The 26,425-nt window shown below is 38.8% G+C and overlaps 1 protein-coding gene across 1 annotated transcript; it reads left to right on the top strand.

Moving 5' to 3' along the window:
* Positions 1–63: 63 nt before the first annotated feature.
* On the top strand, positions 64–25,754 carry LOC593857 (leucine-rich repeat protein SHOC-2). The gene is made up of 16 exons (XM_030993117.1): positions 64–113; positions 5,239–6,269; positions 8,740–8,808; positions 9,771–9,800; positions 10,732–10,917; positions 11,403–11,498; positions 12,055–12,175; positions 13,232–13,434; positions 14,151–14,255; positions 19,718–19,832; positions 20,444–20,568; positions 21,194–21,281; positions 21,926–21,995; positions 22,699–22,766; positions 23,297–23,466; positions 24,200–25,754. The coding sequence occupies exons 2-16, from the start codon at positions 6,123–6,125 to the stop codon at positions 24,242–24,244; spliced, it is 1,638 nt and encodes a 545-aa protein (XP_030848977.1). The 5' UTR covers positions 64–113; positions 5,239–6,122; the 3' UTR covers positions 24,245–25,754.
* The last annotated feature ends 671 nt before the right edge of the window (positions 25,755–26,425 follow it).

Genomic DNA, 26,425 nt, shown 5'->3' with positions numbered 1-26,425 from the left:
TCAAAAAGTCATCCTCATACTGTACCCTTTTATCCGATCCCATAATTTTTCAGAGGATATTAAATTGGCAATATACATTAAGCTCTGTATTGGAGATCAATTGCTACGTCCATGTAAGTATTTTTCTCTTTAAATGCCTCGTTCGCTTTACATATGCCATTAGCATCAATATTATTGCTAAAATTGTATTCTTTAAATCTGTATGCATCAATCTGAGGTAGTTTTTAAAGCAAAAATGTCTTGATAATGTGTTAAAATGCTGACTATTTTGTCCTATTCCGTGTGTTTGATAAACCCGACGGCCGACTGGCTCTATCCTGTACGTTATTGTTTATCTGCGTGAATGGCATGACCTATGAGTTTGTAATTCGTGTGGAGTGAATACGATTGCTGGAGCTGGAGTGGGCCGATGTGTTTTGTGTGTGCGCGGCTGGCCCACTGCACTCTTTGAAGTGAGTTGAGGTTTTGATTTGCTATATTGAATGAGATTGTATTTGCGAGGGTTTGGTTTGGTCTAAATAAAAGATAAATGACGTGAAATTCTACCATCGATGTTTATGAATAGTCTAATGGAATGGGCGGCGAGTTCGCTCAGTCGGTAAAGCATCTGCCTGTCGAACCAAAGATCCCGGGTTCGATTCAGTGTCCCACCCAGGCGGATGACTGAAGCATGCGTCGTGTGTTAACATGCCCCTTCCCTTTTTCATAGACGCAGGGTATGTGAAGTGGAAAACACTCCGTCCCTCGGATAGGACGTTAAATGGAGGCCCTGTGTAGAGAAGAGTCACTACCTTTGCACGTTAAGAACCCACTGCACTATTCATATAAGAGTAGGGTGAAACCCCGGTGTAGTGGTCCACCTGCACACACCCCCAGTATAGTACGATAATACTCTGTAAAGAGGTCTTTACTCAAAAGGAAGAAGAAGAAGTTCAATTCTCGACTCAAGTTCTTATTCTGAATAGGAATTCAATGGTTGACATGACATTGGTCATGGTGACTTTTACGTTTGGGGATTTATGTATCTGAATTTGATGAAATAATCAGTAGGGGCGCTGGAAAGAAAATGAGGATCGTCTGCATAAACAAGGATATCCTTATAAATTAGGCCTGAGTCATGTCGGGATTTTCATAAACCGGGTCCCGACGGCCTTGCACCGGTCCGGACCCGGTGTCCCGAAATCAGCTCGCAGGATTTGTCACTTGCCTCTATAAAAAGCGCATATCATCAGTATGTCCCTTAGAAGTGACATTTTTATCAGTCAAATAAATCAACACATGCATACCTCGGCACAGATTGGTATATTCTTCCATTTGACATTATATTCATCCATGATTGGCGATGTTTAGTGCCATTATCGTGCCTCTAAAAGTAAAAAAAACTCGAGCAAAAATATAAAGACTACAATCGAGCCGCCATTTTGATTTATGCAGGTTGAATAAATCTGGTCAAAAATATGAATGTTAGAATAATAAAACGGCTTTCTAAAAAATTCTTCTGTACAATATACCGATCATATAATATTTTAAAGACAAAAATAAATATTTATCTCTTATTTTAAACATCGCATGCGTTTTTTTAAAAGCTGAAAATTACTTGGTAATCACAAGAAGTTTCGATACGAATAGCTGTTGCAAGGCAAGTTCAGACTAGTCTCGGAAAAATGCGCAGTGCTCCTCGTTATCTGTAATGCGTGCCAGAACGAACCCAAACAAAGACGTGATCGTAACGAGAAAAAAATCATTAAAAACTACGAGAGCACAATTGGAAAGATATACTGCTCAAAATTACCATAATCGGATACATAACTTGGACAAAGAATTCAATAATCGCCCAAGAAATGCCACAGGAATTGTGATAATCGAGGAGTAAACTGGGTACATTTTTATCGCAAGGGGCCCGCTGCAAATACTCGAATCCTTTGTTATACTCCTTTTTACCGTAGAGGGCGGTATTTGCCTCGTGTTCAATTTAAACACGTTTAGATATATTGCAGCAGGCCCTTCCGATAATGATTGTACCTATAGTAACTCATTAAATATCACTATTTATGTGGCTTTTCTTGGACAACTATTGTATTCTTCCCCCAAGTTATGTATCTGCTTACGATAATTTTGAGTAGTTGTCTTTCCAATTGTGCTCTCGTAGTTTTTAATGATTTTTTTCTCGTTACGATCACGTCTTTGTTTGGGTTCGTATTGGCACGCATTATAGCTAACAAGGAGCACTGCGCATTTTTCAGAGACTAGTCTGAACTTGCATTGCAACAGCTATCCGTATCGAAACTTCTTGTGATTACCAAGTCTTTTTCAGCTTTTAAAAGAAGCATGCGGTGTTCAAAATCAAAGAAAAAATATATATTTTGTCTTTTAAAAATTATTCGATCGGTATGTTGTAAAGAAGTACTTTTTAGAAAGTCGTTTTATTATTCAAACATTAATGTTTCTTTCAACCTGATTTATTAATTCTGCCGAGAGACCCGGCCAGTACAGTAGCTAGCTAGCAGCTGGCAACAACAACCCCATGGGGCGAACTGCTTTGCAACCCATATTTATATCAGCAGTTCGGATTGATTCTGGATGAGCTAGAATACGATTGGTAACAATTCAATACTTAAGTTTTAGGGTGGATTGATTTTAGTGGTGTGCAAAACTGCAATATCTTACATATTTCATTATTTTTTTCGGAGCGCCGGTTCTCAAAAAACGAAACCGGGACCCGGCGGCAACGGTCGGGTCCCGGTGTGATCGACCGTACCGACTCAAGCCTATTATAAATGTGGACAAATTGCATCCAAAATAAGGATCGTCCGCAATTTCGCAGACATTTTTTTTCATCTGCGTTCTGCGGGTTTCGGGTTCCTGATCCGTGCGCTAGCGATACGAAAAACGGGCCCGCGCAATAAAATACCCAAAGTTTACCGTCTATTTTTATGTGTAGTAATCTGTCTTCCCGAGTATTCATTGCTCATTACGTGAAAGTCTCTGTACAAAGTCAATGTGAAATGCATCAAGATAATCATTGCGGAATCCGTTTTTTTGCATCGCCAACGTCTGTGAAAATGCTGACAACCTTTTTTTTGGGCCAGCGTCTGTTTGGTTTACGCAGACAATCCTTATTGTCGGACCAGCGCCCCTACTGATGATAGAATAATGCCATTGAAATATTCCAATAGAAAATGTCACCAAGCCTTTTTCTTCTTAACATTCACCATAATAGTGGAGAGCCATTGTAAACAAAAACACAAATGTGAATATACATGTACATGTAGTCACTCATCCCCAAAATCATTTCCAAAATAAATTCAGTGTTTCTGGGAGAGTTGCTTTTTGTAGATGTGCACTTTAAGGGATATACATTGTACTGTATGAGCGTGTGAGCAGCGATCGTATCAATTATCGTGCTCAGGCACCACACGCATGTAATGCACTATGCAAGGGCAACCATGTGCCATGAGATCTCAATTTTTGAGAAAATCTGGTTCTACGTTAACTAACATGCGTTGCATCCTTGTATCGCAGCGAGAACATAAAGCTCGGACGAGCGCAGCTCAGGGATAATTGAAGGATGTCATTTCTGAATTCTGCATGCGTGTCACACAAAAGTCTCCTGCCCAGATCGCTAGCTCTTATTACATAACATCCCCCTAAAGGGCACATCTGCCAATGTAGATGATACAGATGGAAATGGAAGGCAATGAGAATGACCTTTTAGTTTGATTAGTACAATACATGTAGGTTATCAAACATCAGTTGGGCATTACTTGTCTTATTTTCATGGCATTATGATTATGAAGTTGGTCAATGCTTTGATTCATATTGCATTTTATGCAGATTTGTTCTCTGATATCACTTTTGAGGTCATACAAGTTATTGCATATTTCCCGCAATGTAAAATTGTACATTGTAGACTCTACATACTGATATGAAAGTGTACATGACTACCTGTACATCATGTGCACTGAAACTGAATGAGTGATTTTCTATTTCACGATATACATTATACAGTTTAAGCGTTAGCGGTGTCCTAATATTCAAATTATGCAAGGAAAACTGTTTACTTGCTAGACTTCACTTTCAGATACTATTGAGTGACTGACTGGCTTTTTTCTTCTTTGGTAATAACATACATAAAATGAGCTGTAAAAGGGTACATGAGCATTTGTCTACATCAATAACCCACTTCTTGTGATGGCCAAAATTAAACTGATTGAATCTTTGCGCAGCATAAAACATATGACCATTCGGTACAATGGTCTGAAAATCAAGACTATTACTTATTGGCTCTATAGCTCCGATTAGGCAACTAATAGTCGTTATTTTCCCACTTGAAGACATTTTCAAGCCCCACCCTTTTTAGGGAAGTTGTAAATTGGTATCATTTTTCAAATGCCCTTGGAATTTAACCATTTTTGGGGCCTGTATATGGGACATACATGTAGAACCTTTAAACGGAACCAAAACCTTCATACTACATGTACATGTACATTGTAAGTTAATTTTATTATACAGTTAAGATATTTGAATAAAATCAGTGAAAATTTGCACAAAATGGGGCAAGGAATAAGGAAGTTAAAGCTTTTTGAAATGACTAGTCACAAGAGGGCGATATTCAATTTGATGACATAAAATTTTTATATTTTTCCTTCTTTCTTGTGATTGAGATAATCTACTGTACTCCCCTGAAAGCATGATATTCTACTTCACATGTTATAAAGTCGGATCAAGAACACAAATAAATACAAACTCAAAGAAAACAAAAGAATTATGAAATTTGATGTACAAAAGGCATGGAGAGTTGTCCACAAAATTATGTCATCAAATTGAATATCGCCCTCTAGTGACTAGTCATTTAAAAAAGTTTGACTTCCTTATTCCTTGCCCGATTTTGTTCAAATTTCTACTCATTTTATTCAAATATCTTAAACTTTACAATAAAAGTAACTTAGTATTAAGGTTTTGGTTCCCTTAAAGCTTGTCTGCCAAACTTAACCACTGGAAGTCTATTTAGTGAGCCCTACATGTAAACAAAGAAGTTCATAGTAGATTATAGATAACTTAATTATTGTCATGAAATGCTAGACAGAATGTGTAAAATTAGACTTTAATCTTACATGTAGGTTCAATGTTTGATTTTCAAAAATTTATTGCAACAAATACGTGTAACTAAGCATGTAGCATTCCCCTTATAAATAGACAATATTTTTATGTTCTTTTAACTTCTTTTTCCTATTGCAGGGATTGTAATACGATTGATCAAGCAGTTTGCAATCCTAAACCTCGTTCTTGAAGAGTCAAACGATTTCTATGGAGAGAGCAGAACATAATTGACAGACTGTGGGTGACAACTCCCACCAAGCCACTCCAAGTATACAGTAGGATACAATACAAGACATGTAGCCAAGTTTTCCTGAATGGATTTGATTTAGCAAGTGTCGCATTAAAGGAAATAAACATACATTTTTTGGGCACAACATGGTTTCGTAAGATGACGGCTATGGCTCTCACCGCTTCAGGGTCGGTCACTTTAAAATTTGAAATACTACTATCCTGAAATATGGATGTGTAAAGATCAGTATCCGCAGAGAGGTCGCTGTGAGAGAAACAAATTTCAGTTCACTAGCAGAAGGACGTCTACACATGTACACAACCCAGGATATGAAATATACCTAGTTATCAAGTAGTCCTGCATTTCGGGATCCAAGTAGAGAAGAGAATGATATGTAAGCAAAGGACATGCAGACCCTAAGCTAAAGCTTTGAGGCACATAGGAGAAGCCCTGAGGACCGACGATAGAGTCTTGTGCCAACACAGTAGAAAAGACACTTACAGAACAGTCAAAGGTATCAACTTTATCATAATGATGCGGTCAGTGTTACTCTAAATCAATACGCTTTTGATGGAACCAGTTTAAGATTCTACAGCATCCGGAAGGACCTTGACGAAAGGAAGGTTTGTTCCATCATTGGAAAATACATTTAAAGAACATATTGATCCCAGCCATGCCGTCCTTATAATTTTGGTAGGACTTCATAAAGGATACTTAAAGGAATTCAGTTTGAGATTGGTGGCAGCGGTGGGATCGACCTTCAGGACGACCTTGAGGAACCCACAGGGACAGCATGGACACCAAGGGGAAAGGCAAGGGGCAGGACAAGTCTTCAGCGACCCCAGAGAATGTCAAGAAGAAGCAGGTGATGGTGATGTTGGACGGGGACCAGGTCAAGAGACCGGGCAAGAAGAAGCCCAAGGCCACTCACTCCGAGGTGGTAAGTAGGAAGGATCTCTCTACGCGCTTCTTCATCATCTCGAGATTGCCAAATTTATAGCCCGCTATTTGGGAAATAATCCTGAAGTAACAAATCGCGTCTTCACTATCTCGAGATTCGACCTCGAAACTTGAAACTCGACCTTGAGAAATTAGCTCAAGATTTTTTGCTCAGCGTTAGCGCGTATTGAGAATCTTCCGTCTAGTGAAGACGCACAGGACAAATAGCTTGATATTTTGCCAAATAGTGGGATATTTTGCAAAGTATCCCAAGATATCTTGGGATGATAATCCCGACCAAATATCCTTCTAATTGCTACTTCGGTCTGATGAAGACGCAAATTAGCTGGATAGTTTCCGATCAGGATAGTTCAAATAGCTGGATATTTGGCAATCTCGAGATAGTGAAGACAGGCCTAATCTTTCTCTTTCTCTTTAAAGCTTATCTGTACTAGTTTATATGAGGGATTAGAGCACCATGCAAGGTCACTGGACAGGTGGTTAGCTCATCAATTCAGCTCTCAAATAACATAAGAAAAAGAGGATCATGGGGGACCAATGGTCACAGATTAGGCATTGTTTTCTATTTAGAGGGAGCAAGTAGCTACAAGTAGGACAGTATGGCTTTAAGTCACAAGAAGATTCCACTGTGTTTCCATTTCTTTCGCAGTTTTCTATTATTTTGAAATGTACTTCAAGGCACAACATTCAGGACAGTTTATTAAAACAAAATGAAAAAGAAATAGTAACACAGTGAAATCTTCTTGTGACAAGGTCCATGGGACCCCCCCCCCCCCCCAGGGCGCGACAAACCCGCTTGCCCGACGTCCCGGGGCAACCAAATTGAGCCGTCGGGCAAGTAAATCAAATTATCACTTGCCCGATTCGGGCAAGTGATACTTTTACAGTAATTTCCTAGTGTCCAAGAACTCTACCATTCACCCGTCAACTTCTTACCCGTCGTCAAAATCCAGAAGCAAAAAAGCGATCGTTCCGATTTCGAAAAAACTTCACAGACAGCTAGCCAGCTCAGCTAGCTCAGCGCGCATGCAACAGTGACACTTCAAGCCATGAATGCCGCTCCGCCTCCACGCACGGCCGGCCGTGAGCTAGCTAGAGACAGCTAGCGCGATCGTACCAGCTGCGAGCTTATTCGCGCTCTCTCTCTCTAGCTCTGCAGGCCGCACCGACAGGCCTTTGCTATTCTCTGATTGCCGATTGGTTGAATCACGCCAAATATGACGTCATTATTCTAGGGAAATGAACACGTGCGAATCGGAATGGAATAAACAACAGGGATTTTCTAGTAAGTACAAAAAGTCAAATGTTTGATATTTATTCATAATGACTGTTAATGATTGTGAACATAACTCGCTGCTCATATAAATCAGATGAATGTTTTTGTCTCGTTTTCAATTTATTACTGCGGTCTCAAGATCCGACCGAGCGAGTCATTTTGATAATAGTATCGAGACCCCCAGAATATAAGCCGTTGTTGTTTTGTTTTCATGGTTTTAGCGACGTTGTTTAGTCTAGTTTTCGCATACTTATCCGAGATTTATCGTAAAATATCTTCAATATTATTATTTAGTAAGAATTTACAAATTTTGGCATGATATTTATAGCAGTGAATGATGAAATAAAAATGTCCGTACTTTATTTAAAATAGTTGATTACCCATTATTTACATGACGTTTCTTGATGGAAGAGTTGACCCAAATTATTAACAGCTGAAAATTAGCCTACGTTTCCAAATGACAGCGGCTTGCACAGACACACACGTGCGTTGATCAGCTGTTTTTTCTCGATTGTGCTAGTAAACAAAAAGTTTTGGGCAAGTGGAAATATTGTTTGGGCAAGTAAATTGAAAACCCACTTGCCCGACAGGGCAAGTGGTGAAAAAAATTCTTGTAGCACCCTGCCCCCCCCCCCCCCCCAAAAAAAAAGTACAATACATGTACCTCAAGAAGCCATAGTTTGTATTACTTAATAAAAATATAAAACTTTCCAACTTGATATTGAATGAAAAATTAGAGTAAAAAAAAGATGAATCTTGTACATGTATATCAATGTTTGGTGACAGTCCATTTGTGTAAATTTATGGTGTGTAATTTCCCACTTCTAACCTTGCCCAAACACTACATACTGTACATACGGTATACATGTACAAACTGTAAACCCTAATCCCAACCTCAGTCCTTGAGGCAATTACAATGCATACTGTAGAAACTGTCCCTGCTTGAATGACCACCTGTATAGAAAAACCGCTTGTCTACAAAGACCAAGTTTTTTTCTTTCCCTTCAAAGTGGTTTCTCATTGAAACATGTACTAAAGGAACCTGTACATAAAGACCACTTGCCTGTAAAGACCACTTTGCTTGTCTCCCTTTGGGGGTCTTTATAGACAGGTTTCATCGTACAAGGCATGTGGTGAGATTATTATTCATTTTGCTAACATTCTCTCCTTTCAGGATCTGAGCAAAGAGTTTTCTAAATGCAAGGAGCAAGGCGACAGAAGACTAGATCTCAGCAAAATGTCCGTAAGTGATTCACTCCTATCAATATCTGCAGCATCGCCATTATTACATGAACATTATCTTTTGATCTAGAATGCTAAGAATATATTACCCATAATATAGATAATATACATGTAGATATTTATATAGCGCTGGACAACGCCGGTATCCGCCATGCTCTGACGCTCATGGCGCTGTACACATGTTGCCCTGGTTGTAACCGAGCTGCCAAAGTAACTAGCACTCAAGCATATCAGGTACCCATTTACACCTGGGTGGAGAGTGGCAAATGTAGATTAATGTCTTGCGAAAGGACATTGGTGCTGCGGCGGGACTTGAACACTGTACCTTTTAATCTGCAGTCGAATGACATATCCGCTAGACCACAACACCTCTGATATGCAGGCAGATTGAGCACAGATCATTTGACAAGCTTACATATACTACAGGTACAAACTTTGTCTAGTTTGCAGATGAATAGGTTCAAGAAAGTTTTGTGCTGTAGAATATTTGAATCACAATTATTAAACACAACAAATATAGTTTGTACATGTACTGAAACATCTCTTGCAGTTAACAATTACATGTATTTTCAAAGTTACATTACACAAGACTTACTCAATGAATATGTGTAGTAAGAAGGGGGGGGGGGGGGTGATGTCACTTTATTGTGGCTATTTTGCTAATTAATTAGGAAATATACTAGGAAAATACATGAAACATTCAATTGTTGAATGTTTAAGCCATAAGGAACTTTGTGTTATGGCAGAAATCTTTTTTGTTTTATTGTTTTAACAGCTTGTTGTTGAAGATTGTAGCTGACATTTTTGGATCGGATTGCTAAGTTGCACAAGACTCATTTTATGATGCAAACATAAAAAAGAGATCTTTCTTTGGTTCCTGCCTCATTCTGTTACTACAAATGCAGTGTCTTTTGTTTTAAATCTATCAATTTTCTATTTTTGTTTTGTTTTCTTATTTTTCAGATCACAATTCTCCCTAGTTCATTGAAAGATGTAAGTATGTACAGTGTATTTAAATATTTTGTTTTCCTTCAAGTGAAACCAGAGTAAAAAAAAATAAATGAAGTAACTGCTACAAAGGCATGAGTATCAGTGGAGGAATTCAGTTGTAGCTTTACAAGAGATGCCAATCCATTCTGATTGCTCCCTGATTTTCAGGGAGGCTCCCTTAAAATTTGTTTTGTTAATACGTCACTCCGCACAAATTGTAATGCCTTCCTGATTTTTGGAACAATTATTTCTATTACCGGTATGCTAGAAATCTCTCTTATTTCTAAATGAATCCTCCCTGAAAGCTGAATGTAAAGGTTAGCATACTGTATGTGCCTTCTAAAGGTGAGACAGAAAAACTCTGGAACATGTTCCAAAACCCCAATGAACTCTAGAACTATAGATCCCTTAAAGGGGCGTGCAACTGCATGCAGACAAAAAGTCAAGAAAATGAATCCTCCATTTTAGGAAACAAAATTCTCAAATTTCACAGGAAAATAGATAACCAAGTTATGCATGTACACAATTCTTATAGATAGATACTGTGTTTATCAGCGTGTGTCTGCTAAGATGAGTAGGCCATGTTTACTAAGAAGTTTGCTAATGAGGCTTCTCACTTATTGCTAACCGAAAGATGGTAACGCATATTTATACAATGTTAGACACAAACTTGAAAACTTGCCATTGAGTACATTTCATCAATGCCGATGTCTTCTGTGCCCCATTGCATGAAACTCACCATTGATGGTAACTTTACCATCAATGGCAACTACCATGGTAACAGGGTTCAACAGCCAATCAAAATCACGGTTTCCATGTTAGTTACCATTGATGGCAAATTTACCATTAATAGTAAGTTTTGTGCGACAGGGCCCTGGTAATTCATATTCTAACTCATTTCAGTAACTCGCCATTTTCTAATTTTTATTTGCAGCTCACACAGCTCGTTGAGCTCTATCTCTATGGTAACAGACTGGTCTCTTTGCCATCGGAGATTGGTTGCCTGTGCAACCTCGAGAGGTTAGCATTGAACGAGAACTCATTGACAACGTTACCTGAAGAGCTCGAGAAATTGGGTCTACTAAAGGTCCTTGATTTGAGGCACAATAAACTTAAAGAGGTAATCCAGTTGTACATTTATTTATCTAATTATTATTTGTTAATGTTCTAAAGTTTGAAAAATAAATCCTGTGATCATCCCTGAATGGTTATCCAGAAGGCAATTATTCCCATAGATAAATACCCCAAGGATGACTCCTACTTTGGGAAAGTATATTTATTCCTGTTGCTGGCGCTTCTCTTAAAAATATGCATTGTTTTGCCAGCATTTTTGACCATCACATTTATATAACATTACCGTTGTAAACTTTGCGTCTATCATTTTGATTCATTATGATGCTAAAGTACAGTGTACTTCTAAACCTACATGTACATGTAGCTGGCTGTGATTTTGTATGCTGAACTCAATATCAGCTTACCGTACATTGTTATGGTTGATATGAGATATAGTTTCTCTCTTCTGGTATGTCACAAAATTGACACATTTGTTGATCATAGTTTAAAAATGTACTTGTTACCTTTGTCCTTGTCTTTCCTCTGAAATAGATTCCGGAAGTGGTGTACAAGCTCCTTTCCTTAACAACGTTATTCCTACGCTTCAATCGTATCACGCAAGTCGGCGAAGACATTCACAACTTAACAGTAAGTATACATTTTGTACTTGAACATCAAATACTTCATGGCGGGACAATTTCAACAACCTTCCATGAATATTTTTGTTTTTATAGAGACCAAATCTCATCTAAGATCTATTAACTATCAGATGAACATTTTCTATAAGCTCATATTGTCTTTGAAGAGCCTCTGCAAAGTCACATAATCTATTGATAATATTGTAAAGTGCATTTGAACATATAGGGTGGTATTCTCGAAAGCGGACTAACTTTAGTCCATGTATAATTAAATTAAATTATATCACTAAATTATAATAAAATGTAATAACATGATTAATACACAACAATATAATTATGTCATGGTGATTTAGGGACATATCAAATTATTCAAAAATATATTCATATGGACACTTGGCATTCCATACTTAGTCGGTGGATTAAACCATGGACTAAAGTTAGTCCGCTTTCGAGGATGCCACCCTTAAGGTTTTTATCACCTGTCACTAATTTTCTCCTGATTATCTCCATACGTTCTCAGCAATTGGTATATGTTCATGTCCTTTTTTTCATCTCCCTCCGTTTAGAAACTGACAATGTTGAGTCTGCGAGAGAATAAGATCAAGGCGTTGCCGAGAGGGGTCGGCAAGCTCACGCTTCTCACCACGTTTGACGTCTCGCACAATCATCTGGAACACCTGCCAGAAGGCAAGCTCTTCACCTCTGCTTTACTCATTCACTTCACTTCAATATTATTTGTAATGTATTCTCAGGTCTTACTTCATAAGCATTAAAATATGCTTGTAATTAATTTCGCTTTGCAAAATTCATAAAACATATATATCAACCAATCTGGTATAATGGTTATCACAAAAAAGAAAGAAAGGAAGTTAATAAGAGCGAGAAAGACAATCCTTATTATCTTATCCTTTAATAATAATAATAATGAGTTCTTGTATAGCGTTCATATCTATCAAGACTTGACACTCCACAATCAGTACCCTGGCTTTAGCATGGCTGCCATTACGGCTCTAGCATTTCAAGGAATTAATTCCTGTACCCATTGATATCACCTGGGTTGAGTGTGGCAAATGTAGATCAATGTCTTGCCAAAAGACATTAGTGCCACGGCGGGACTTAAATTGCAGACCTTGTGATCCACAGTCCAGTGCAAATCCACTCAACCACAACGTCTCTAATGATAATGGTTTAACATGATATTTTTGTCCTACTCCCTTGAACAGACCCACAAATTTCCAAGTCACAGCGGGTCCAAAGTACATGTCCACGACTAATTTGCAGCCTCCCAAAGTTCTTTCAAATAACTCCACTTCTAAAGGAACTACACTGGTTGCCAGTTCGTCAGAGAATCACATTCAAAATATTAATGATAGTTAATAAAGCTTTAAATGGTCAAACTCGTAGTTATGTTACTGAATGGTTGGAAATCAAGTCTAAAACTCATGGTCGTAACCTTCGTAGTACACAAGACACATTTATGTTGCAAATACCCCCATATAAAACCAACGTAGCCCTCGGAGACCGGTCATTTTTTTGTGCTGCCCCTAGATTATGGAATAGATTACCACTAGAAATGAGGAAAGCTCCATCACTAGAACATTTTAAATTAAGACTGAAAACTCACTTGTTCATGTGATATGTATAGCACAGCATTTCCGAGCTCTTGCAGCGCAGTAGAAAATATCCACATTGTTATTGCACTTTACAAATTAATATATTATTATTATTATAATATCATAACAGAAATCGGGAACTGTACCCAGTTGTCCTCCTTGGACCTGCAGCACAACGAGCTCCTGGACCTACCAGAGACCACCGGGAACCTGAAATGCTTGAGCCGTCTTGGCCTGAGGTATAACCGACTTACAGGCATCCCAAAGAGCCTCAGCAACTGCGTCAATTTGGAGGAGTTTAACGTTGAGGGGAACAACATCGGTATCTTACCGGTATGTATCATGAACAGGGGGTATTTCACAAAGATCTTAAGTTTAACTTATCTCTAAGTTGGACTTAACAATTATGGAAAGCCGTTAGCATCATTGAAAATATTTTGTGAAAGTCATTTTAAAAGGCGTAACATGTTGATTCAAATCCTTCATATTGTCTATTATCAAGGAGATTTCATGTTCTTGATGTGGAATTTATGACAATCTAAAATACTTGAATTTTGGCTTTTGAATGTATTTAATTTCAAGGCTACAAATGGCTTTCCATAATATTAAAGTCCAACTTAGAGTTAAGTTTAACTTGGGATCTTTGTGAAACATCCCCCAGGTGTCCCTGGAAATGTGGAGCGATTTCTAAATGTTTGTATCTTTCATTCTCATCTTACATGTGTAGGTTGAGCGAAGCATATTAGTCACTAATTTCTGATGGTGGCAGCGATAGCTTTAACATTTTATCTAACACAAAGATTACACTAAGTGCTACTTATTAATGCATATAATGAATGTTACAGACAGCAAGTACTTGTATAATAGTATTCAGTTAAATATAGTCCCTCAATTTTTCACCTGTCAAATCTGCACAGAGTTTTTCCGCCCATCTGATAGGTCAGGTCAGCTGTGCAGTATGGTCTTGTATCACCCTCTGTTCAATATTGCTTTTGCTGTCCTGTTTGACCCTTCTTAACAAAATTTGTTCTGGTTCATTTATATCACAGGAGGGGCTTCTGTGCTCATTAAACAAGCTAACAAGCATCTGTTTGTCAAGAAATAACTTCACAGCATATCCAGTAGGTGGGCCACAGCAGTTTGCAACCGTTGATGTAAGTATTCCTCACATCAGTTCTTTGATTGAAGATTCAAGTGTTATTGTCCATAGATGGAAATTACAGACATTTGGTTTCCATTGGTGTTAAATACAATATAAACATATAACCAAAATCGTGATATTTTAAGCTGAGTCCAGTGACTTATCCACTAGGCCACAACACCTTTAGGAGGGTGATTAGGGAGGTGTCATTTAATAATAGATATTGAAGTCCAATTCTCAACAAGTCAGATGGCAGAGGTATACAACCTAAAATATGAATAATAATTAACCGTTCTTGTAGAGCACATAACACATAGTAATAAAACATGTCCCTAAAGCTATGGTCACAAATCAGAGCAGCGACCGACCGATCAGTAGCCTGCTCGGTCTCTGCTGGAATTAGGCATCGCCCAGCGATTAGGTCGGTGCCCGGGCGGCGACCGCCCAGGCACCGAACGTATTTTGGGCGGCGAGTGAAAAGTGAGCAGGCGCCGCCCAAATTTTAACTCCGCGCTAAAACTTCAGCGGCGACCGAGCGATGCCCTAAAAACGAGCGGTGCCTGGGCGGCCGCCGGGCAGAATTGGTTAAAAACTCGCCGCTCGGCCGCCGAGCAGGCTACTTTTGGGTAATGTGACCATAGCATTAGTAGTCCGGCAGCCACTGAGCTACACCTCGTTTTGTTGAAATAAGTTTTTTTCTTGATGGATTCTGTTTCCTTAGACATTGCAGATGACCAAACAGAAAACTGGAGCTTTGTCAGTGTTGAGCAATTTAAGATATGGCCAAAAACAAAATGGCCACCAAAATAGCCTATTTTCAGTAAATTTTGAATTATTTCATAATACATTACAAAATATTGGCAGAATGGTGTGCTTATAATTCATGAATACCATTGTCAACACATTCCTGGTGACCATACATGAACATAGATGACCATATATGACCTAATTAGCATATTTTCCATTGTAATTGTTGCTAATTTGCATATTCAAAATGGCGGATAAATGCCAGCTGTTAAGTTTAGAATCACAATAAAATAGTATTATACTCATTTCTTTCTATCTTATGTTTTTAATTCTTAGAATACCCAAGTGTACCAAATACTTATGTCATACTCATTTGTCAATAATTACTAATTTAGATAATGGGAAAAAACAAAATGGCCACCAAAATGATAAATTTTAAGCAACATTTGCCATAAGTATTATACATTACGGAAATTGGCAGAGTAGTATACTGGTACTTCATGAATCAGAGATGAATTGATTTGGATATTTGACTTTAGGCTGTTGTATGTTTGCTCATTTACATATTTAAAATGGCGGTAATGTTAGTTTATCACACAATTTCTATCAATAGTCTATAGTAATAAACATTTGTTTTCACAATAGGTTTGAATTCCGAAAATACCATTTCGTGAAAAATGCTAATTTGATCACTCTTCTTTCATGAATGTGTTACCATTTTATAGCGACATGAGGAATTTTACCTTCACAATTTATCTTGTACGCAATTCTTTTAAGGATACGCCTTTTCTTCCTTTGCTGAACTGAGCTCATGCATCACTGTCATTTTTATTTACATTTTTTTGCTGCCAGAGTCTGATCATTTAGACATCGCACGGATGCATGGCACGCACAGAACATTGTGCAAGCTAATTTGGCTTTGTTGCATCCACATCCTGAAGATTTGCATTTGTTGTCACTTGCACAATTGCAACGTAAAAGTCTCAGTATGTTTGCAGGTGCAAGTTTTACATTTTGGTGGAATGGTTACCGGGATGAGTGACTTTGTTGCTTCGTCTTTCATGTAACCAAATGCAGTGGGATCCAATGTCCATGGATTCAATTCCGAAGCACTCTTCCAAATCCATGTTTGAAGATGGGCACGCTCAACATTATCTTTGAAAGCTACAGCTGTTGGTGGCATTGCAGCAAGATTTGGAGTGTGGTAGCTCCTGCTTTCCCGACCCGTGTAGTCCACACATTCAGTCGGGCATCTGACAGTGTCGTAGCATTGGGTTGTCCATATCATGATGTTATGAGCGCTGTTGCATCTTTCATCACGTCGGCCATATCTGCATGTATGTCTCCAATCGATGGGGATGGGAACCCATTTTTCTGCCGCAGCACCTTTAGCAAAGTTCCTTTGCCAACTCCAAAATGTGCACCAACAGTATCACAAGCTGTCAATGGGTGACCTGCTAACATAAAAGGGATGATGTCTCTGTGTCTGTCCACTGTGGCATGTATATCGATTACAGATCTGTCTCTGATGGGCGACTCCATTATCAAGGGTGACTGAAGGCCTTGCTTTTGGTAGAAATATGAAGCAGAAGAACATAGACATCTGTGTCGTCTGCAAGCACCCTGATGGATCGTCCTTCATCTGCAAGGATAATAGCCTGCTGCACAATAATCACATCAGCCTCCTCATGAGATGTGGCCATATCGTGCCGTTGGATTGGAACACCACCTGGACCTAGTTGAACAGGAGTGCCATCTTGGCTGGTGATCACAAGCTTGTGTTTTATGATGAAACCTGCATCACCTTGCAGATGTTGACAAATGATGTTAATCAACTGTTTCTTGTTCTCTGTGACTGTCAGAGTCAGTTTCTGAGACGGAAGGGGTGAAGTTGGACTCAGTTGGAAAACTCTGCAACCATCATTGCCTCTCGATATCATGGTTGTACACTTGGTACTGTAATCATTGACCTTTCAAAGACCAAGTCTCTCTTCAATCTTGCCTTTGAATTTCGATACAAAGTCCATCACTGTTGGTTGTCGTGTTGGTGATGATGAAGGTCAATTAGGAATCCAAAGGAGAGCACATCCATCGATCACTCTACACGTTTCTTCAAGTGTCGTGTGTCTAGCTGATACTTCAACCTTTGTCTCTGGTTCTTCAAAGCGGCCTTGGACATCAAACAGAGCTGTAGGAATTGGCGACAGCTCGCATGAGATTACATCATGAAATTCGACATCTCTGGAACTTGCTTGTAGACCTATCATGCGAGAGTATATCAACCTGGTATCGTATACCTTGGAATCGCCTACGTCAATTCTGAAAATCGATTTCTTCATGACAGCCATGGTTTGAACTTTCTTCGAAATTGTGTCGTAGAAACCTCCAGGCAATTTCCGTTCAAATTCACCCATTTGCTGAGCACCAGTTTCAACTACTCTGTCAACATTTACTGATTCACCTTGGTCTGCAGATATCCTTGCTGGAGCCTCTTCTTTGTGCACTGTTTTAGAACTAGCCGACTTGTCTCTCATAGTTGGAACGTCTTCCACAAATCTGATACATATGTGCAAGCTAAGGGCCCATGCAGGTCTTGAGAGTTTCTGGCTTTAGAGTGATGCCAATCACACCAGCTTTACCATGCCCATGTCGCTCCATATGCCATTCCATAAGCCTTGAGTGTGTCTCATCACATGAGACCCTTTCATGGAATACTGGAGTGCATCTCCTGGTAGGGCTTCCATGCGTCGAAGGTAGAATAACCGATATCGCGCGTAGTTTACATGTCCCGACACAAAGAAGCAGGGCATCATAAGCCTCACTGCATCCAGGTGTAGAAGCCAATCACTTTAATTCTCGTTCAGCCCGTACATAGAGCATCATTATCAGTACTGGTTTGATCAGGTTGTACCTCTACTGCAACCCTGAACAGTTAATGATCTGCAGTGAAGACAGTGGAACATTGACCAGTTTTCTCTGTTTAACTGCTGTGATTTGCTCATGGCTGTCATTATTGTGTCTGGATGTGCTGGTGGCATATCAATCAACGATAGATACACTGCTTTAGTTTTTGGTTGTGTGGCTTCTCCTTGATTGCGACACAAATGCGTATATTATCCATTGAATTCAGGACAGTTATCACGCTGCACAACATCTGCCAAGAACCTGAGGTCACATTCATTACGTCTCTGTCGAGAAACTATATGAGCGAGAACACTAAGTGGTGGAACTTGGTTCTTGACAGGTGGCATATCTGGTTTTCTTGGACTATTGTATCTCATGATGTCAAGCTTGTAGTCAATATCTCTAGACATCTCAGCCTTCTTCAGTTGTGAAATCTCTTGCTGATCATCATGGTGCATGCTTGTATCTGGCTGGGTCATGAGAACTGCAAGGGAAGTTGTCAACTATGATCTGAACAAGACCATCTTCAGCACTTGATAATGCTGTCAGTTCAGTGTTTTTCCCTGCCTCTACAGCTGCACACTTCTTGAATCGTAGCAGTTCATCATAGATGTGTGTATGTTCAACAGGGTATCTCTACAAATACATTTGCTTTGAGATGATAGGCTAAATCAATTAGCTTTAATTAAAATGCAGCGTATATGTGTATACATTGATTGCTTGTTATCGAAGTAGAAATCGCAAACAGTCAATCTCTTGTACACTTTTTTATGAATCGCCCTGTATAAATACATAAATTGCTCTGCCATCTAAAACCACGTTTAGAATTATCAAAATATATATCATATATATATATCATATCTGGTTAAATAAAATCAGAAAAGCGTTCTTAATGCAGCAATAAAACATGACAAAGTATACATTTTCACATATTCTTAAAGCAGAAAACATCATTTTGGCGGCCATTTTGTTTTTGCTTATAATCACAAATTGCTAAAGGCGACATCAATTAGCTTCAATTAAAATGCAGCTTATATATATCACAAAATATGTTGCCAGAGTGTGTATACATTGATTGCTTGTTATCGAAGTAGAAATCGCAAACAGCCAATCTCTTGTACACTTTTTTTTATGAATCACCCTGTATAAATAATGTATAAATTGGGCTCTGCCATCTAAAATAATATTTAGAATTATCAAAATATGTATCATATATATCATATCTGGTAAAAAATTCAGAAAAGGGTTCTAAATGCAGAAATAAAACATGACAAAGTATACATTTTCACATATTTTTAGAGCAGAAAACGCCATTTTGGCGGCCATTTTGTTTTTGCTTATATCTCAAATTGCTCAAGGCTGACGGAGCTCCAGTTTTTTGCTTGTTCATAGTGGATACCTAGACAATCAGAATCCATTAAAAAAAAAACTTATTTCACCAAAACAAGGTTAAGCCCCAAATCCAGGTTTGGCTGCCGGACTATAGCGCTCTAGAGAAAAACACAACAGAATACAAAGACAAGATGTACTGGGTATCAGGGGGAAAAAATAAAAAATAAAAAAAAATGGATGAAATGTTAAATAACTGCTTCTTTAAAGCAATCTTAAACTTAACAATGGAGTCAATGTTTTTTAGATGTTCCTGGAGATTGTTCCATAAAAAAGACCATAAAAGACTTCTACAGTACTGAATTTTACATGCTTCTCACATGGATTTTATGATATATCTGTTTGGCGCTTAGAGACATCATCAATATATTAAAACGCTATATAAGTGGAATATTATTATTATTTTCTTCTTTGATTTCATTCTTTCATTGACAGACAATTAACATGGATCACAATCAGATTAATAAGATCCCCTTTGGGATCTTCAGCCGATCAAAGTACTTGACCAAACTCAACATGAAGGATAATCAGTTAACAGCACTGCCACTAGGTGAGTCCGTACATCACACTTTTAAGCCCCACTGCACTACTTATAGCTACTTGCGCCCTCTATACAGCCAACAATGCCTAATCGGTACCCATTGGTCCCCAATGATCCCCCTTTTCTAATGTTAATTGAGAGCTGAGTTGATGAGATAACCACCTGTCGTGACCTTGCAGGGAGGTCTAATCCCCCTGTCCAAATTAGTGCAGACGGGCTTTAAAGCGATACTTAACTAATAAGCCATCTGTCCTAGCATACTTTTTATCGCACTGCACCATCTCATAGTCAGCTTGCCAACCAAGTGTTACCCAATGCCTTATTTCTATTTCGCAGACAAAGGACTAAATTAGCGCAAAATAAGCGCGACACAGTCAGAGGTCCAATATTAGATGCGCGCAAGGCAAGGTACGCTGATTCGGCACTGACTTTTAATCCATTGGTTATTTTAATGAGGTTTTAAACCATGGGTTAAGTTAAACCTCCTATGGCCTATGGCTTTATGTCATTGGAAACGTGTTGCTCCTGTTGTTTATTTCTGGAAAGTAAGGCCAATGAAACATTTATTTTATTTTTCATTTATTCATTTATTTATTTGTTTGTTGTTTGTTGAATCTTAGATGTGAACAGCTGGACGAGCATGGTTGAGCTGAACCTGGGCACCAATCAGATCAGTAAGCTGCCTGAGGACATCGAGCACCTGACATCACTGGAGGTTCTCATCCTCAGTAACAATCTCCTCAGGGTAAGCTAGTTATGTAATAATGATAGTAGGCATTTGTATAGCGCCCTCTATCACGATAATTCTATTCCGAGGTGCACTATTCAATTATTACCTCGGCTTTAGCCTAGCTGCCATTACAGCGCTCCAGCATTTCAAGGAATTGATTCCTGCCAGGTACCCATTCACCTCACCTGGGTCGAGTGTGGCAAATGGAGATTAATGCCTTGCCTAAGGACATTAGTGCCGTGTCGGGGATCGAACAACGACATTTGAATTTCAAGTCAAGTGCTTAAACCACTCGACTACGACATGTCTTGTAAATACCTTAATGATTACAGCTGCCAGAGCTAAAGCCAGGGTTATCATATCCAAGCTTAACATGAAAAAGAATAAAGCAATGTTTTATCAAAGACAAGTTACAAAATATTATACAGTTTAAAGAATGAACAAAAAAAAGGTGATGAAAGATAAGCATAGAGATTGAATGGTTACAACACCTTTCAAATGTATGTCAAATCAAATTAAGTGTCCTTTGAATGATAATGAATCTCTGGTATTCATTTTTTCAGGGAAACATATTTATGATTTAAGACTGGATAGTGAGGTCTTAATTGATGAGTTCTTGTGGGGATTTTGTCTTTTTCAGAGACTTCCGACCAGGATTGGGAACCTGAGTAGGCTGAGAGAGCTTGATCTAGAGGAGAACAGGCTGGAGGCATTGCCATCAGAATTAGGTGAGTCAGAATTGACCAGCTTACTTCAATATTCAAATATATGGATGTTTCTTTCCTGGGAACCACCTAGTGACAAAATTTTTGTATTAACGACGGGTTAATGGAATAAGTCGCTAGGAATAGTCAGCATTGACCGATTTACATCATTATTCAAATGTATGGATGTTTCTTTCCTAGGGACCTAGTGATGAGTTATTCCCTTAACCTGTTATTAATGAATAAACTAAATTAGTTGGAATCCTGTCTGCATATATACTTGTTCCTATGTCAGGCAATCCTTGGCTATGAAGGTTTCTATTTTCTTCCAGAAAATGGAAACACCTTTGGTCATCTTGGCCCATGTTTCAGCCTCAAGTTTTTAAAAAACAAAGCATGCTGTGTCCTAACTTTGCTATTGAAATTTCATCATCGACCGTCCCATCCTGGTCCCAACCCTAAAAAATCCACACAGTACTGCCAACTTGTAAGCATCCCAAAAACATTTCCATGGTATGTTTTATGTTATGACTCTGCATTTCATTTGGCTCTGATTAGCATATGACTATCATGATATCTAATTTTCAACTCATTAATCCCACTTGGGAAGAGAAAGATTGACACTTGATTATTGTGTATACTATTTATTAATTTTGTTAATTTTTTAGCTTACCTGAAAGAGCTTCAGAAGTTATCTGTACAGACAAATCAACTCACACAACTCCCCAGGTCTATTGGGTAAGTATATGCATGGTGCTGTTACGCTTATTGAGAGTGTATTCAAACTTATGATTTCTCTATATACAGTATAGATGTTTATAGGTGAAGTTCTTAATGGGAACTAGAAGTTAGCACAAGTGCTAGTCGAGCCTGGTTCCATTCTTTGACAATATCTTTATCTGTTAATTTGTTTATAGGTGAAGTAGAAGAAGATCATATTTTGATTATATTGTAGCAGTGGCATACATGCCAACTGTTCAGATTAAAGAGGAACATTCCTCTTTTTGGGAGAAGATAATTATCATTTTAATGCAGGTGTTCCTCTTCCTGTACAAATTTGTCTGTAGTATTGAATAGGAGAGTTAGGATTGTTCCTCTTTTTTTTTTAAACAGCATAATTTGTACAGATTTCTGATTTTCAAATGTTGGCATGTATGCAGTGGTAATTGCATACTTGCTCTTGCAATAATTGCTATTGGCTTTATTTCGTGGAAGATAAAAGGATAGGGTTAGGGTTGCAATTTTGCTTTAGAGTAGGTTAAGGGCCATGGGATTAGGAATATGGTCAGTGCAGGAAATTAGCGCTAAAAGAGCCTGGCAGGAGCAAGTGAGCGTGACTTCACCTTACAGAGAGCGTGCGATAACATTTGATGATTGGTCCCCTGCAACTGTACTTGTTCATGTTTATCTAATGCTCTTCTGTTCTTTTCTGCCCCCATAGTCGACTGTCTAATCTGGTGTACCTGAAAGCAGGGGAGAACAACTTGGCCTCATTACCAGAAGAAATAGGTGAGTGCTCTCATCACCCAAACAGTGTTTTTACTACCTCCACAGTGTAAATATTTGTTGAATATTAAAGTGACTCGGTAACATTGCCTCAGATTCTGAAGACAAATCCTGGATTTAGCTCATGCTGCAATCATAAGTATAAGCCTTTGGGTCAGTCTGGAATCCCATGACTTTTACAAGCCGATCACCTATCTGATTATCAAGATATTTATGATTGGAAATCGAAATTTCAATTTATAACACTAGTCTATTGGGGAAATTGAGTATGATATTAACTGGTCACTCAAAGCTTTCTATTCATCATCCTATCAGGTCCCCATTTTTCTCCTTAGTATCGAGTAGCAAATGTAGATTAATGCTGTGCCAAGGGACATTAATGCCATGTCGGGATTATACCGACAACATTTCCATTTCAAGTAGAGTGCTTAAACCGCTCGTCTATGACACGTCTAAAAATATATCACAACAAATTTGCCAGAAATAATGCTGTTAGTGATAGTCTGATTGTAAAAGATTGTATTCTCATACAGGCTCACTGGAACAGCTACAACAGCTGTACATCAATGACAATCTCAACCTGAATCATCTCCCGTTTGAGCTGGCCCTATGCTCCTCTCTCCAGATCATGAGTATAGAGAATTGCCCCCTCTCTCAGATACCGCAAGAGGTGGTAGCGGGCGGGCCCTCCCTCGTTATACAGGTAAGCATTCTTTTATCCCCACCCTGTTCCCCCTCCTCCCCCTCCTCATTAGCGTGATTATAAGTATAGAGAATTGCCCCCTCTCTCAGCTACCGCAAGAGATAGTAGCAAGTCGGTCTTCCCCTGTTATACAGGTAAGCATTAAACCTGCCCTGCCCCTTCATATCAACGTCTTACCTCACTCTCCCCTCCTACCCCTCCCCCCCCCCTCCCTCTCCCTCCCACCCTCTGCTCCTCTCTCCAGAAGAGAATCACTCCCTCTCTCAGATACCGCAAGCGGTGGTAGCAGGCGACCCTCCCTTGTTACTTTCATGTAAGCATTAACCCCTATGCTACTTCCTTCTTCACCCCTTCCTACCACCATCCTGCCCCCTCCCCTGCTATTCCCTTGATGCAGTAACCCGTTTCTTATAACCCATTAGAAGTTGGAGCATCAATCCTGGCTATGCAACTCTCTTGATTTGCACAGCTGTTTCTGAATTATCTGTTCAATCAGGAATCCACCATTGTGCATAACTTTGCAACTGAATGTTGTCTTTATTTCTTTCATTTCTCTTTTTGACCGCCAAGAAATAGTTATGTATAGTTAAACATATTTCCTATTCTTTTGTTCATACATTTGTCTTCAAAGCATATGATCTGTAACTCTCTGAGAAAATACATTGTTTAAAAAAATAATTTGATAATCTTGGTCTGTTATAATTTTTTTTATTTGTTTATGTTTTTGTTGTAGTACCTGCGATACCAAGGTCCCTACCGTCACATGGTGTCTCTGTGATTGCGTTCGAGGACGACCCGGAAATTATGCAAACAGTACCGTGTAAACACTTCAAAACTATAATGGTAATTTATGTGTATATTCCATCAAGAACGCCGGCTGTGTTCACGCTAGTAACTATAATCAAACTGCAAACGTCAAGTGTTTTTAATCAATGTGAACAACTTTAGACTGTATTAAAGAGGGTTGTCAGTTCTTGTCAATCGGTGAGACTTCTTCTCAAGGTGTCGTGTGAATGCATTCCACTGCAAATCCCCTCGTGTTTATACAACTCCTACCTACGGCGCAGAGCTGTGTTCAGACTGAATTGGAGGTGAACGCGGCCATGCTCTGTTTATCACAGTAGTGAATATATCCTGTCAAACGTGAACACACCCCAGGATTCCCAGCAAAAGACGGATCGAGTGTAACTGGGGATATCGTCACTGCGAGACGATTCAATCCTGCGCAGATTTGTGTACTTTTACAAGTGTGGATGCATCATAGGGCTTGCAATGGCTTCATTTACACCAGAGACTACATGTACAAGAAACCTGACAGGACTTGTGATTTTGCAATAACATCGGAAGCTATTGCATTTTGAATGCAAACATACCCTGTGTCCCGTCATCTTTGGATTGGATCGTGCAAGTGACACTAAGAAAGGGAAATCTCTGCGTCAGGCTCTTCCGTGGTCGCGTATCTTTTATTTTGTTTTTTTGGCCAAAAAATGTAATCTCTACATTAATATTTGTTGTTGTCATCGGTGTTGTTTAAATGCTTAAAGAACATTATAAATATATATTTCATGCATTTCTTTGTTTTTAATACAAGCTTCATAGCTTTTCAACAGTCTCAAAAAATGGAACTGTGTCTGTAATTGTCCACGCAGTAGATAACAGTTAATTACTATTTTCAAACATAGAGGGAGCCTTGGATCTAGTTTTTGGTTCTAAATCATGGAAACAGATTTAAATCAGCATTGTCTAAGTGTCTAAATTCATGATGGTGCATACAAAGATCTCATCTAATCGTCCTGTCAAATGTAAACACACCCCAGGATTCCCAGCAAAAGACGGACCGAGTGTAACTAAGGATATCGTCACTGCAAGACGATCTAGTCCTGCGTGGATTTGTGTACTTTTACAAGTGTGGATGCATCATAGGGCTTGCAATGGCTCCATTTACACCAGAGACTACATGTACAAACCTGAAACCTGAACAATAGTTTAGTAAAATAAGGAATTAGTTGTCACTGCTGTACATTCAATATGGAGCCGGAAGAAACCTTGTCTTATCGTCCCCGAAGGTCGCCATCTACTGTCAAATGTCATACATGTATTTGCTGTAGGGTCGGATGGTCTGTAATTGGGTTTTCACAGTCGGGTATCAGTCCATGAGATACAATTATTCTCATTTGGGGAACGACCTTCAAAGACAAAGTTGAGTTTAGAGGACTGTTTCATAATTATTTTTTTCTATAACAAATTATAAAATTCTATGACAGGTTTAATCAGTCCATGAGATAAAATTATTCTCATTTGGGGTGCGACCTTCAAAGACAAAGTTGATTTCAGGGGCCTGTTTCATAAAACTTTTTTTCTATAACAAATTATAAAATTCTATGACAAGTTTGCTCCCAGCCAATCAAATGCTACGATTTCAGTAGCTTATAACAGTTATTGTAGCTTGTTACTGGTAAGACATTCGATGGAACAGGGCCTTGGGGGGGGGGGGGGGGGGGGGGGGTGTTTCACAAAGATCCAAAGTTGAACTTATCTCTAATTTGGACTTAAAGTTATGGAAAGCCATTATCATCTTTGAAAATATTTTGTAAAAGTTATTTTGAAAGGCATAAAATGTTGATTCAAATCATTCATATTTTCTTTCATCAAGGAGATTTCATGTTCTGGATGTGGAATTTATAAAAAGTCTAAAATACTTTCTGCTTTTGAATATATTTCATTTTAAGGCTCCAATGGCTGTCCATACTTTTTAAGTCCACCATGGAGATAAGTTCAACTTAGGATCTTTGTGAAACACCCCCCTGGTCATGCAATTTCATTATGCAACAAACTATCTAGAAGTGTTTGGTAAAGGTTGACCATGTAGCACATAACTAAGTATTGGTGAATTCTATAAGTCATGGAATTTTCAAAACGATAAGAAATTGGCACAGTCTTGCCGAAAGCCACATGTACT

Source organism: Strongylocentrotus purpuratus, unplaced genomic scaffold (assembly GCF_000002235.5).
Source record: "Strongylocentrotus purpuratus isolate Spur 01 unplaced genomic scaffold, Spur_5.0 spur5_scaffold_20, whole genome shotgun sequence".
In the NCBI taxonomy this organism is placed as follows: domain Eukaryota; kingdom Metazoa; phylum Echinodermata; class Echinoidea; order Camarodonta; family Strongylocentrotidae; genus Strongylocentrotus; species Strongylocentrotus purpuratus.
Note: the sequence above shows the minus strand (reverse complement) of the source record. Positions and strands in the feature narration are given on the sequence as shown.

What these genes read in the sequence shown, in the direction of transcription:
- LOC593857 (XM_030993117.1), top strand. Translation starts at nt 6,123, where the DNA reads ATGGACACCAAGGGGAAAGGCAAGGGGCAGGACAAGTCTTCAGCGACC. An exon ending in AGGCCACTCACTCCGAGGTG is followed by an intron (nt 6,270 to 8,739) that starts GTAAGTAGGAAG and finishes CTCTCCTTTCAG; the next exon opens with GATCTGAGCAAAGAGTTTTC. An exon ending in CAACTCCCCAGGTCTATTGG is followed by an intron (nt 21,996 to 22,698) that starts GTAAGTATATGC and finishes CTGCCCCCATAG; the next exon opens with TCGACTGTCTAATCTGGTGT.